Genomic DNA, 14,560 nt, shown 5'->3' with positions numbered 1-14,560 from the left:
CACCATCTGGAGAACGAACCAGGGCACTTGAGTTTTTGTACAGCATCATTATGGCATTGACAATCTCAAGTGGAATTTTGTAGACGAGAAGAATTTCACGCATCTTTTCACGATAGACAGAATCGAAGGCTTTTGCAAAATCTACAAAGAGGAGGACTGCAGGAAGATTTTTGTCACGCACTCCCTCAAGTATTCTCCTAATTGTGAGAATCTGGCTGCTTGCTGAGCGTCCCTGTCTAAAACCATTTTGGTTTTTACGAAGTATTGTCTCGATCCATGGTTGTATTCTATTCAAGAGCATAAGATTGTAGATCTTGGCAGCAATGGAGGTGAGAGTTATTCCTCTGTAGTTTTCGGCCTTTCCAAGATCTCCTTTTTTTTTGGAAATGGTAGTATGCAGCCTCTTGTCCAGTAGTGAATAGGTCTTTGTTCATAGACCTCATTGCACCACTTCAAGAGTACGTTGTTAAAATGTTTCGTTTTCCACACTTCTGGAGGAATCCCATCAAGTCCTGGGGATTTTCCATTTTTCATTTTTGTGAGTGCTTTGTTTAACTCTTCGTCGTTAAAAGGACCGATTTTGATGTTAGATTCAGTCTGTGCTGGAAATAGCTCAATGGTTTCCACATTGGTTATATTGGGAATGTTGCCAAGAAGGTTCTTGAAGTGGTTTTTCCATTGATTTAGACGATCATTTTGACTGGTGGCTTTCAGCTTTGCTTGACTGATGCGCTTTCTACCTGAGATTTCATTAATCGTATCCCAGACCATCGATGATTGCTTATTCACCGAATATTGCTTAATCGAGTCAATCTTAGTTTGCAGATAGGTTTCCAGTTCGATTTGATAGAGTCTCGTCAACTTATACTTCTCTCTGTTGAATTTTGAGATGTTTTGGGGTGTAGGGTTACCATTTTTACGAGTTGCTGATCGTTTGATCCTCTCTCGTTGGTCTTGAATAGCCTGCGTTTCCCAGGGTACTCTTTTGCGTTTTTTAGGTTTCAAGAGAATACAGTTGGAAGCGGCTTCCCAGTGTGCTTTCACAAAGTTTTCATAGGTGGTATCTGGATTGTCGATCACACTTTCATCGTGGAGAGCATCAAATCGATTTCTAAGTTCAATGGTGAACCGCACGAGGTTATTACCATCGTGTATTAAGGACTTCCAATAATATGGCGGAGGATTATCAAGTTTTTTGTTGTTTGCTCGAAGACTCAGTCTTATACGGCTGGAAACGATGCGATGATCTGATATCACACTGGCAAAACTGTTATATGCTTCGCAGTTTAAGCAGCTGTTTTTCCATTTGTGGTTTATAAGAAGGTAGTCAAGTTGAGCTTTTCTACCGTTTGCATATTGGAAGGTCCAAAGTTTACCCATTCTCTTTTGAAACTTGGTATTCAGAACCAGCAGCCGGTTTTCAACAGCAAACTCCCGAAAAAGTTCACCGTTTCGGTTTGTCTGATCATGAAAGGAAAACGTTTTGTTATTTTCCATACCAATTTGAGCGTTGAAATCTCCTCCAATCAATAAAAGATTATGTTTTGGAACATCTCTAACTAACGAGGATAGTTCGATGTAGAATTGAGTGACCAAATCTTCATCTGCTACGTTTGTAGGACTGTAGCAAGAGATAATTGTGGTTTCTGGGTTACCGTTGAAGTTTGCAATAATAATTCTGGAGTTGATTTTCTCGATTTTGTTAAGGGATTTAATTGCTCTGGGGCTTAGGAGTAAGCCGACGCCTCCTATGGTAGCGTTTATGTCATTTTTCGTAGCAGAGCTTGTGATGAGGGTCCAACCTTTGCCAGCATCTTTGTATTCTAATTCATTGGCTTCGTGAAATTTGCGATGTTCTTGAATACACACAACGTCAATTTTCCAATTTATCGAGTTTGCGATAAGTTCAGGTATCTGATTGATGGTGTTCAAAGTACGAACATTAAAGGTTGAGATAATGATGAAGTTTTTGCATTTCAGCAAGTTCATTTTTGTTTTTGTTTTTGGATCTCTAGCTGACTTTTCGGACTCCGCTGGAGAATCCAGGACAGCGGTAGAACGTGCTCCTTGGTAACCGCGCGACGAGCGATGCGGGATGAACGTCGGGGAAATTGTGTAGTCATTTAAATCTTTCGGTGGCTGAATATACTGACTGCGCTCGCCAATTCTACAGCCAGTTAAAAAATAGTTATAACTTGTCGAAAGCTACTTCCAGACACAGAGGTCACAACTACCACTTTGCCGCCAGATGCTGGAACAGTCGCGCCATGGGTTTGGTTGCACTATCTTCGTCTGGTTTCTCCCCTTTGACCTGTCTGGCTTGGGTAACCCTACCAGGAGCCGAGGCTCCCGCCAGCGATTTTTTTTTTCGTACATAAGTTGGGGACCCCCTCATGAAACGTCACAAAATAAACATGAATAATTCATCAGTTAAATTTGTTGTTCCGTGTGCACCCAAGCGTATAGCAACAAGAAGTGATTACACAACTGCGATACGATACGTTTCTACAGTAGGCCTAGGATTCTAAGTCAATCCACGTGATTGCCTTCGCGCACTCTTCTTCACACAAAATGTGTCGAGTCGAGGCTAATCGACAGCTAGGCAAGACATTAAACTAAGTAGTAATTCATTGGACATAGCCCAATGAAATCTTAGACCCACAAGAATAAAGAATGTGTATAATTTGTGTACTGTATTTTTTTAATTCTGCTATTTTATTATCAAACAATATGCATGATGTAGGCTACTCAAAGGAACTTTAAAAATGCGCGTATATGAACACATGAGATGGGAAGATTTGACCCACGAGAATAAAAAAATGTATTTTTGTGTAATTTATTGTTTAATTTTGCTGACTTATTACTCGGATTGTGTCATACCAAAGATAACTATCTTTGGTCATACCTAACACACACACGTCACACACACCCACAGCTACTACTAGAATAGACATGGGTTTAGAGACTAATAATTAGGCCTAATAGTATTAATAGAAACTATAATTTTAACACGTAATTCTTTAGTAATAAATTATATTAAAAACACCATAAACTAAAGGCTGATTATTTCGACAATCCACACAAAACGCCGCTATCTTCTATGAAATCGCACGCCGCAACAACAGCGGAGATAGGCCTAGAATCGTACCGCACTTGTGTAATCACTTCTTGTTGCTATACGCTTGGGTGCACACGGAACAAGAAAATTTAACTGATGAATTATTCATGTTTATTTTGTGACGTTTCATGAGGGGGTCCCCAACTTATGTACGAAAAAAAAAATCGCCTCCCGCCAGCATAGCTCTCCGGATCAACAAAACACGCAAGCCAATCCACCACGTCAAGGTTTAGTGCAAGGAGGGATTTTTAAAGAAAATCGGCCTGTCTTCAACATTATGATGCTGTACTCGAGCTGTTCGACCGGTTTTCAGCCATTAAAAACAATTATCGTAGGAGGAGATAGGAAAATGCGAAGCATCCTCGTATTATCGTCTACGGGTATTTTTCAAGACGGACATCCATTAGACAGTGTATACCACGATCGAAAAACACCCCTATTTGGGGCAAATCGTTGAACCTAAATTCGTTTTAATCGTCAATAACTAATTATCTAACTCAATTTAATTACTAAACAGGGTTACATCAGGTGGTTAAAATCAGTACCGAAAGTACGAACCAACTTTATATACCATCGAGTAAACATTCTAGAAATAACGCGCGATTTACCGAATTTTGCCCTTACGTAAATTTATATATAGATAATAATAATAATAATATTTATTTATTTCCACAAATAATAAAGCAAAATACAGAGTAGCATAATACTGTAAATATACAACTGAAAATGAACATAAATAATATAATGCAAGAAAAGAAGTTGGTAAGTGGAAAAGGGACGCCACAGCAAGCAAGCTTTAATTTGGGCGCCCCTCTCAATAGTGAAACAACTTAAACTTTAACATTTTAAACTATTGATATTAATTATTATAAAAACAACAATTGATAATTCAGTTCATAATATGCGATTACAAATTAAAAAATGTTCATAACATAAACACCTATTTACATTGTTCCTGTATTCAATAATATATAAACTTTTAATTTTCCTTTTGAAATTATACAAATTATTACTCATTCTAATTTCGTTACTAATATTGTTCCATATTCTTGGCCCTTCATAAGATATTCCCCTTTGTCCCATGTTTGTGTTCTTTTTGATGATATACACATTATTTTTGTTTCTCGTATCAATGAACATGTTTCTAATTTCGTCCTGTACAAATTGCAAATTTAAATACGAAGCATTTTGACTTTATATATAAGCATGGAGGTATAAATACCTCCATGATATAAGCCTGGGCAAAAAGATGAGTTTTTAATAAAAATGTTAACGAATCTAAGTTAAGTACATTGGCGAACTAAGATCGGCAGGGTTTTACAGATATGGAGCAGCACTGCTGTGGCGAAAGCTCTGTAACCATAAGAGTTGCTTGATATGCTGATGAAGTCGTACCAGGTTACGCTCTGGAACAAAATGCTTCATCAATTCGACACTAAATAATCTACCTCCTAAATAAACATAATCTTCACTACTACTGTACGCAAGCTCAAATATGAACGGCAGAAAATCAAATGAAGAACATCATAACTAGTATTTAATAATCTATGTTGGCATATTTTTATAAGAATGTGACATAATTATTATCCTATGTTCTCTATTTTATTGTAGTTGTTGCATTGTTGCTTTAACGCAACACTTTTGAAGACAGAAACGGAGTCATGTAGTAACTCATTTTACTCATCTTAAATAAAAATTAAGACAAATGCATAATATAGCTAATTTTCAAACAACCATATCTTTACAAGAGTATAATTGGTATATATAAAATATCTAAACAAGGAACATCTTGTTAACATCAGTTAAAAAAGAATATTTTATATATGATAATTATGTATGTATATCTATAAAACAAGCTCCATTAGCATTGAAGATTTTTTTTTTACTTTTGTTGTGCAACATACACTAAATAATTAAAATGAATTCATTCAATATAGGCCTGTGCACATTAATTTTGATTTGACAAAGAAAATGTCCATTCGTATTTCTCTTTTTTTTTTATAGGAATAGGCCTATATTGAAAGCTACGCAAAACACGCCTGAGTTCGAAAAACAGCTCCTTCACTTCTGCTTACCCCCTAATGTTTGACAAATTAAAAAAATTAAGAATTCAAATTTTAAAAGTTTAGTTTAAAGTGAATTATTCAATCGTCATGGAAACTCCATCAGTTCGTTCAATTTCCTTCACACAATACATAACAATACATAATACTTACACACTTTGACCAAACACTGGATCCAATTTACCTGAAAAACAGTTTATTTTGTCTTTTAGTGAAAACAGAAGTGATTAACTTAATTTATACTTCGAAATGGCTTTTTAAAGTAATCTTCATTGTTCATGTTTTTTTGGAGGAAAATACATGGCGTAAATCATTGAACCTAAATTCGTTTTAATTGTCAATAACTAATTATCTAACTCAAATTAATTAGTAACCAAGGTTACATCAGGTGGTTAAAATCAGTACCGAAAGTACGAACCAACTTGATATACCATCGAGTAAACATCCTAGAAGTAACGCGCGATTTACCGAATTTTGCCCTTACGTAGATTTATATATAGAACTGATGAAGGGCTATGTGTTGCCCGAAAGCTCTGCTAACTTTTCTGGCTGTTTTACTTATCGTTTTGATTTAGCTTTTCGCTTTTTTTTTGCATCTCCATTGAGATCCAGCCATTGATACCCACAGCATTGTCATTTTTTCAGTGTTTATTTTATTTTGTATCTCCATTGAGATCCAGCCACTGATACCCACAGCATTGTCATTTTTTCAGTGCTTATTTTATTTTGTATCTCCATTGAGATCCAGCCACTGATACCCACAGCATTGTCATTTTTTCAGTGCTTATTTTATTTTGCATCTCCATTGAGATCCAGCCACTGATACCCACAGCATTGTCATTTTTTCAGTGCTTATTTTATTTTGTATCTCCATTGAGATCCAGACACTGATACCCACAGCATTGTCATTTTTTCAGTGCTTATTTTATTTTGCATCTCCATTGAGATCCAGCCACTGATACCCACAGCATTGTCATTTTTTCAGTGCTTATTTTATTTTGTATCTCCATTGAGATCCAGACACTGATACCCACAGCATTGTCATTTTTTCAGTGCTTTTTTTATTTTGTATCTCCATTGAGATCCAGCCACTGATACCCACAGCATTGTCATTTTTTCAGTGCTTATTTTATTTTGTATCTCCATTGAGATCCAGCCACTGATACCCACAGCATTGTCATTTTTGTCAGTGCTTATTTTATTTTGTATCTCCATTGAGATCCAGGCACTGATACCCACAGCATTGTCATTTTTTCAGTGCTTATTTTATTTTGTATCTCCATTGAGATCCAGCCACTGATACCCACAGCATTGTCATTTTTTCAGTGCTTTTTTTATTTTGTATCTCCATTGAGATCCAGCCACTGATACCCACAGCATTGTCATTTTTTCAGTGCTTATTTTATTTTGTATCTCCATTGAGATCCAGCCACTGATACCCACAGCATTGTCATTTTTTCAGTGCTTATTTTATTTTGTATCTCCATTGAGATCCAGCCATTGATACCCACAGCATTGTCATTTTTTCAGTGCTTATTTTATTTTGTATCTCCATTGAGATCCAGACACTGATACCCACAGCATTGTCATTTTTTCAGTGCTTATTTTATTTTGTATCTCCATTGAGATCCAGCCACTGATACCCACAGCATTGTCATTTTTTCAGTGCTTATTTTATTTTGCATCTCCATTGAGATCCAGCCACTGATACCCACAGCATTGTCATTTTTTCAGTGTTTATTTTATTTTGTATCTCCATTGAGATCCAGCCACTGATACCCACAGCATTGTCATTTTTTCAGTGCTTATTTTATTTTGTATCTCCATTGAGATCCAGCCACTGATACCCACAGCATTGTCATTTTTTCAGTGCTTATTTTATTTTGCATCTCCATTGAGATCCAGCCACTGATACCCACAGCATTGTCATTTTTTCAGTGCTTATTTTATTTTGTATCTCCATTGAGATCCAGACACTGATACCCACAGCATTGTCATTTTTTCAGTGCTTATTTTATTTTGCATCTCCATTGAGATCCAGCCACTGATACCCACAGCATTGTCATTTTTTCAGTGCTTATTTTATTTTGTATCTCCATTGAGATCCAGACACTGATACCCACAGCATTGTCATTTTTTCAGTGCTTTTTTTTATTTTGTATCTCCATTGAGATCCAGCCACTGATACCCACAGCATTGTCATTTTTTCAGTGCTTATTTTATTTTGTATCTCCATTGAGATCCAGCCACTGATACCCACAGCATTGTCATTTTTGTCAGTGCTTATTTTATTTTGTATCTCCATTGAGATCCAGGCACTGATACCCACAGCATTGTCATTTTTTCAGTGCTTATTTTATTTTGTATCTCCATTGAGATCCAGCCACTGATTCCCACAGCATTGTCATTTTTTCAGTGCTTTTTTTATTTTGTATCTCCATTGAGATCCAGCCACTGATACCCACAGCATTGTCATTTTTTCAGTGCTTATTTTATTTTGTATCTCCATTGAGATCCAGCCACTGATACCCACAGCATTGTCATTTTTTCAGTGCTTATTTTATTTTGTATCTCCATTGAGATCCAGCCATTGATACCCACAGCATTGTCATTTTTTCAGTGCTTATTTTATTTTGTATCTCCATTGAGATCCAGACACTGATACCCACAGCATTGTCATTTTTTCAGTGCTTATTTTATTTTGTATCTCCATTGAGATCCAGCCACTGATACCCACAGCATTGTCATTTTTTCAGTGCTTATTTTATTTTGCATCTCCATTGAGATCCAGCCACTGATACCCACAGCATTGTCATTTTTTCAGTGCTTATTTTATTTTGTATCTCCATTGAGATCCAGACACTGATACCCACAGCATTGTCATTTTTTCAGTGCTTATTTTATTTTGCATCTCCATTGAGATCCAGCCACTGATACCCACAGCATTGTCATTTTTTCAGTGCTTATTTTATTTTGTATCTCCATTGAGATCCAGACACTGATACCCACAGCATTGTCATTTTTTCAGTGCTTTTTTTATTTTGTATCTCCATTGAGATCCAGCCACTGATACCCACAGCATTGTCATTTTTTCAGTGCTTATTTTATTTTGTATCTCCATTGAGATCCAGCCACTGATACCCACAGCATTGTCATTTTTGTCAGTGCTTATTTTATTTTGTATCTCCATTGAGATCCAGGCACTGATACCAACAGCATTGTCATTTATTCAGTGCTTATTTTATTTTGTATCTCCATTGAGATCCAGCCACTGATACCCACAGCATTGTCATTTTTTCAGTGCTTTTTTTATTTTGTATCTCCATTGAGATCCAGCCACTGATACCCACAGCATTGTCATTTTTTCAGTGCTTATTTTATTTTGTATCTCCATTGAGATCCAGCCACTGATACCCACAGCATTGTCATTTTTTCAGTGCTTATTTTATTTTGTATCTCCATTGAGATCCAGACACTGATACCCACAGCATTGTCATTTTTTCAGTGCTTATTTTATTTTGTATCTCCATTGAGATCCAGCCACTGATACCCACAGCATTGTCATTTTTTCAGTGCTTATTTTATTTTGCATCTCCATTGAGATCCAGCCACTGATACCCACAGCATTGTCATTTTTTCAGTGCTTATTTTATTTTGTATCTCCATTGAGATCCAGACACTGATACCCACAGCATTGTCATTTTTTCAGTGCTTATTTTATTTTGCATCTCCATTGAGATCCAGCCACTGATACCCACAGCATTGTCATTTTTTCAGTGCTTATTTTATTTTGTATCTCCATTGAGATCCAGACACTGATACCCACAGCATTGTCATTTTTTCAGTGCTTTTTTTATTTTGTATCTCCATTGAGATCCAGCCACTGATACCCACAGCATTGTCATTTTTTCAGTGCTTATTTTATTTTGTATCTCCATTGAGATCCAGCCACTGATACCCACAGCATTGTCATTTTTGTCAGTGCTTATTTTATTTTGTATCTCCATTGAGATCCAGGCACTGATACCCACAGCATTGTCATTTTTTCAGTGCTTATTTTATTTTGTATCTCCATTGAGATCCAGCCACTGATACCCACAGCATTGTCATTTTTTCAGTGCTTTTTTTATTTTGTATCTCCATTGAGATCCAGCCACTGATACCCACAGCATTGTCATTTTTTCAGTGCTTATTTTATTTTGTATCTCCATTGAGATCCAGCCACTGATACCCACAGCATTGTCATTTTTTCAGTGCTTATTTTATTTTGTATCTCCATTGAGATCCAGGCACTGATACCCACAGCATTGTCATTTTTTCAGTGCTTATTTTATTTTGTATCTCCATTGAGATCCAGCCACTGATACCCACAGCATTGTCATTTTTTCAGTGCTTATTTTATTTTGTATCTCCATTGAGATCCAGCCACTGATACCCACAGCATTGTCATTTTTTCAGTGCTTATTTTATTTTGTATCTCCATTGAGATCCAGGCACTGATACCCACAGCATTGTCATTTTTTCAGTGCTTATTTTATTTTGTATCTCCATTGAGATCCAGCCACTGATACCCACAGCATTGTCATTTTTTCAGTGCTTATTTTATTTTGTATCTCCATTGAGATCCAGGCACTGATACCCACAGCATTGTCATTTTTTCAGTGCTTATTTTATTTTGTATCTCCATTGAGATCCAGGCACTGATACCCACAGCATTGTCATTTTTTTCAGTGCTTATTTTATTTTGCATCTCCATTGAGATCCAGCCACTGATACCCACAGCATTGTCATTTTTTCAGTGCTTATTTTATTTTGTATCTCCATTGAGATCCAGGCACTGATACCCACAGCATTGTCATTTTTTCAGTGCTTTTTTTATTTTGTATCTCCATTGAGATCCAGCCACTGATACCCACAGCATTGTCATTTTTTCAGTGCTTATTTTATTTTGTATCTCCATTGAGATCCAGGCACTGATACCCACAGCATTGTCATTTTTTCAGTGCTTTTTTTATTTTGTATCTCCATTGAGATCCAGCCACTGATACCCACAGCATTGTCATTTTTTCAGTGCTTATTTTATTTTGTATCTCCATTGAGATCCAGCCACTGATACCCACAGCATTGTCATTTTTTCAGTGCTTATTTTATTTTGTATCTCCATTGAGATCCAGGCACTGATACCCACAGCATTGTCATTTTTTCAGTGCTTATTTTATTTTGTATCTCCATTGAGATCCAGCCACTGATACCCACAGCATTGTCATTTTTGTCAGTGCTTATTTTAATTTGTATCTCCATTGAGATCCAGCCACTGATACCCACAGCATTGTCATTTTTGTCAGTGCTTATTTTATTTTGTATCTCCATTGAGATCCAGCCACTGATACCCACAGCATTGTCATTTTTTCAGTGCTTATTTTAATTTGTATCTCCATTGAGATCCAGCCACTGATACCCACAGCATTGTCATTTTTTCAGTGCTTATTTTATTTTGTATCTCCATTGAGATCCAGCCACTGATACCCACAGCATTGTAATTTTTTTATTGCTTATTTTATTTGTATCTCCATTGAGATCCAGGCACTGATACCCACATCATTGTCATTTTTTCAGTGCTTATTTTAATTTGTATCTCCATTGAGATCCAGCCACTGATACCCACAGCATTGTCATTTTTTTCAGTGCTTATTTTATTTTGTATCTCCATTGAGATCCAGCCACTGATACCCACATCATTGTCATTTTTTCAGTGCTTATTTTATTTTGTATCTCCATTGAGATCCAGCCACTGATACCCCACAGCATTGTCATTTTTGTCAGTGCTTATTTTAATTTGTATCTCCATTGAGATCCAGCCACTGATACCCACAGCATTGTCATTTTTTCAGTGCTTTTTTTATTTTGTATCTCCATTGAGATCCAGCCACTGATACCCACAGCATTGTCATTTTGTCAGTGCTTATTTTAATTTGTATCTCCATTGAGATCCAGCCACTGATACCCACAGCATTGTCATTTTTTCAGTGCTTTTTTTATTTTGTATCTCCATTGAGATCCAGCCACTGATACCCACAGCATTGTCATTTTTTTCAGTGCTTATTTTATTTTGTATCTCCATTGAGATCCAGCCACTGATACCCACAGCATTGTCATTTTTTCAGTGCTTTTTTTATTTTGTATCTCCATTGAGATCCAGCCACTGATACCCACAGCATTGTCATTTTTTTCAGTGCTTATTTTATTTTGTATCTCCATTGAGATCCAGCCACTGATACCCACAGCATTGTCATTTTTTTCAGTGCTTATTTTATTTTGTATCTCCATTGAGATCCAGGCACTGATACCCACAGCATTGTCATTTTTGTCAGTGCTTATTTTAATTTGTATCTCCATTGAGATCCAGCCACTGATACCCACAGCATTGTCATTTTTTTCAGTGCTTATTTTATTTTGTATCTCCATTGAGATCCAGCCACTGATACCCACAGCATTGTCATTTTTTCAGTGCTTTTTTTATTTTGTATCTCCATTGAGATCCAGACACTGATACCCACAGCATTGTCATTTTTTCAGTGCTTATTTTATTTTGTATCTCCATTGAGATCCAGACACTGATACCCACAGCATTGTCATTTTTTCAGTGCTTATTTTATTTTGTATCTCCATTGAGATCCAGCCACTGATACCCACAGCATTGTCATTTTTTCAGTGCTTATTTTATTTTGTATCTCCATTGAGATCCAGACACTGATACCCACAGCATTGTCATTTTTGTCAGTGCTTATTTTATTTTGTATATCCATTGAGATCCAGCCACTGATACCCACAGCATTGTCATTTTTTTCAGTAATTTGCCTTTGGATTTATATAGATAATACAATTACATTCTTATTTAGGTTTGCAAATCAAAGCGAATATGCTTACATGCCTTGTAAAAGTGTAAAGAAATAAGAAAGATTGAAATGAAGATTGAATTTTGCGCTAACACGCATTTGATAATTATAACAGTATGAAGTTTGCGATACAATGTAAAAAATAAAAAGAAGAGTTGATTTTATCGACGTTTTATCAATACTGATTGTAGTGAGAGTGCGGACGATCGAAGCATATTGTTACGATCGTCGTTGAACTTTTAACGATCAACGACGATAGCGTCAAATAACGTCGACAGGAAAACAGACTTAAACGGATAAACAAACCAGTAACAGTTCAACGACGATCGTTTGAAAACGATCAAGTTGAAATGATAACGATAGCGAGTACCTTTTCCTGTAAATCGTTAACATTTCTATGTTTACGCAGATGATCGCCGATTATTGTTAACGATAGCGTCGAATAACGTCGACAAGAAAACAGGCTTTAACCGCGCAACGGTAAACTTTATATACAGTCAGAATCGGGTGTTGTATGCAACGTATGTAATTTTGACCAATCACAAGCACTTGCAATATTGGTCAACGTCTCTGACGATTTTTAAAATTGTCTGCATTATAAATAAAAGCTCTTGTACGTTGTCCATTAACTGATACATATCTTTTGCTAATTGCACGCAACCATAATTATACACTGGGTATCTCAAATGACCGCAATATATTATTCTTAAAACACGCCCTGGAATCATAATGCTCTGTTAAGCAAATTGCTAATCATAATCCTAGAAAAGTTTAATATTGTAATCGCTTGTTTATTGTTAGCAGTGACTTCATATAAAATAGTTTTCAATTTTTTTCAAATTGATAGCATATATTGAATGCTAAGTGCTAAAAACTAAATTAAGCCAAAACGCATTAAAATGCTATTATTGTTGTCGGTGCTTTGGGGTTTTATTAACCATATTGTTGAATTTTACGCCAAAAAATATACATTCTGATTTAGAATCAAATCAAAGAAGACATACATTTATGAAATTGACATTTTCGGTAACACGCATGATCATATAAAGTTTGCGGATACGACGAAAATAAGAAGAGAACTGTTGATTTTATCGACGTTTTATCAATATTGATTGTAGTGAGAGTGCGGACGATCGAAGCATATTGATCGAAATGTGACGAAGCTCAACAGTTCTTTTCGGAACTACATTCATGGTGTAGGCCTACCGCAATATCATCACATTGATTTTTGCCTTGCAAACCTTCATACAATACATTGTTGGCTAAAAATAAATTGCGTGACACAAACTGAATAGGATTATTGAAGCGTATTTAAATTTATGTAACAACTTTCAATGGATAAAATAAACCATTCATCAATACAGCAACAGTTGTTTAGTTTTACAAATCGTAAACATTGTTAGGCCTATTTAGATAATCGGGTGTTATTAATAACGAAAATCTGTCGTCGCTTCTCGAATATAGGAATCAAATTGTGAGAATATACAGTAAATGTTGACGGTTATAAAATGAAATAAACAATATTAAATTAACGTACATGTGCAGAGACAGATAGTTACTCCGACGTTTGCTCGTAGTATGTATAGGCCTATTAGTTGTCGTTATATACATTTGATAGATTTTACAGGTAGGCCTATACATAGAGTAATATCTCTATTGCCTATATCATACGTAACGTACGTACACTTAATTTTAAACGCAAAGTTAATCCGATTGTTAATCCCCATTGTAAATCAAACATTTCTCACTTGTTTTGGAGGATACACATCGGATTAAATCGGAGTTTAACAGCACAAATAGGGCTAATGTTAGCAATGTATTTAACCTTTTTTTAAATTTAATGTAAATGTAAATTTTAAATGTCACGTTGCTGCTTTGATGATATCATTAAAAAAACATTCGTAGGCCTACATGATAATAATATTAATAAATTTAATATTGATATTAATAATATAGTCACATATTTGATTAAATATTATCATGTTCAAATGAAGTCCACATCACAGCAGTTTGGCGATGAAAACAAAATTATGCTAGGTGGCAGCACAGAATTATGTCATTATTCTAGGCACAATTATAGGAGAATGTCACCAAAACATGGTATATAATGTTGTATGTACCATGTCACAACAGCGAAAAACAAAACAAAAAATGGTTATATCGGGTTTTTGGCCAAATTATGCTAGATTTGCTTACAATATTATGGTAGATTTGTTCGAAAAAATAAAAAATTGTTTTTTTTTAGAATTATGCCAGATTATGCAAGATTTTTAAAAATTATTCCTAGTGGGTCAAAATTATGCTAGACGGCATAATTATGCTAGATTTGGCCACTATGCATCACAGTGATGGCGTCCGATTTCACTTATTGTCAAAATCTTACATCATAGCGTATTTGAAAGCTGATTGGCTCCCGGCGATTTCAATTAAATAATGTTCTATTTTTAGAAATGTCGTAATATACTGTCACAATATATAAAGCA

At 35.6% G+C, this 14,560-nt stretch overlaps 2 protein-coding genes across 2 annotated transcripts in view; one reads left to right on the top strand and one right to left on the bottom strand.

The window, feature by feature from the left end:
* Nucleotides 1–336: 336 nt before the first annotated feature.
* On the bottom strand, nt 337–1,989 carry LOC140057136 (uncharacterized). The gene has a single exon (XM_072102686.1). The coding sequence runs from the start codon at nt 1,987–1,989 to the stop codon at nt 337–339; it is 1,653 nt and encodes a 550-aa protein (XP_071958787.1).
* Nucleotides 1,990–2,871: 882 nt separating this feature from the next.
* Nucleotides 2,872–14,560, top strand: part of LOC140056278 (tRNA-dihydrouridine(20) synthase [NAD(P)+]-like) — a 261,899-nt gene continuing 250,210 nt past the window's right edge. Inside the window, exon 1 of the mRNA XM_072101597.1 lies at nt 2,872–3,157. The gene's annotated coding sequence lies outside the window, so the exon portion shown is untranslated. The remainder of the gene's footprint in view (nt 3,158–14,560) is intronic.

The sequence above is a fragment of the Antedon mediterranea genome, chromosome 8, assembly GCF_964355755.1.
Source record: "Antedon mediterranea chromosome 8, ecAntMedi1.1, whole genome shotgun sequence".
Classification (NCBI taxonomy): domain Eukaryota; kingdom Metazoa; phylum Echinodermata; class Crinoidea; order Comatulida; family Antedonidae; genus Antedon; species Antedon mediterranea.
This window is presented reverse-complemented; position numbering and strand designations above follow the sequence as displayed.

Excerpts from the sequence above, each read along its gene's own strand:
- LOC140057136 (XM_072102686.1), bottom strand. The coding sequence starts at position 1,989 with ATGAACTTGCTGAAATGCAAAAACTTCATCATTATCTCAACCTTTAAT.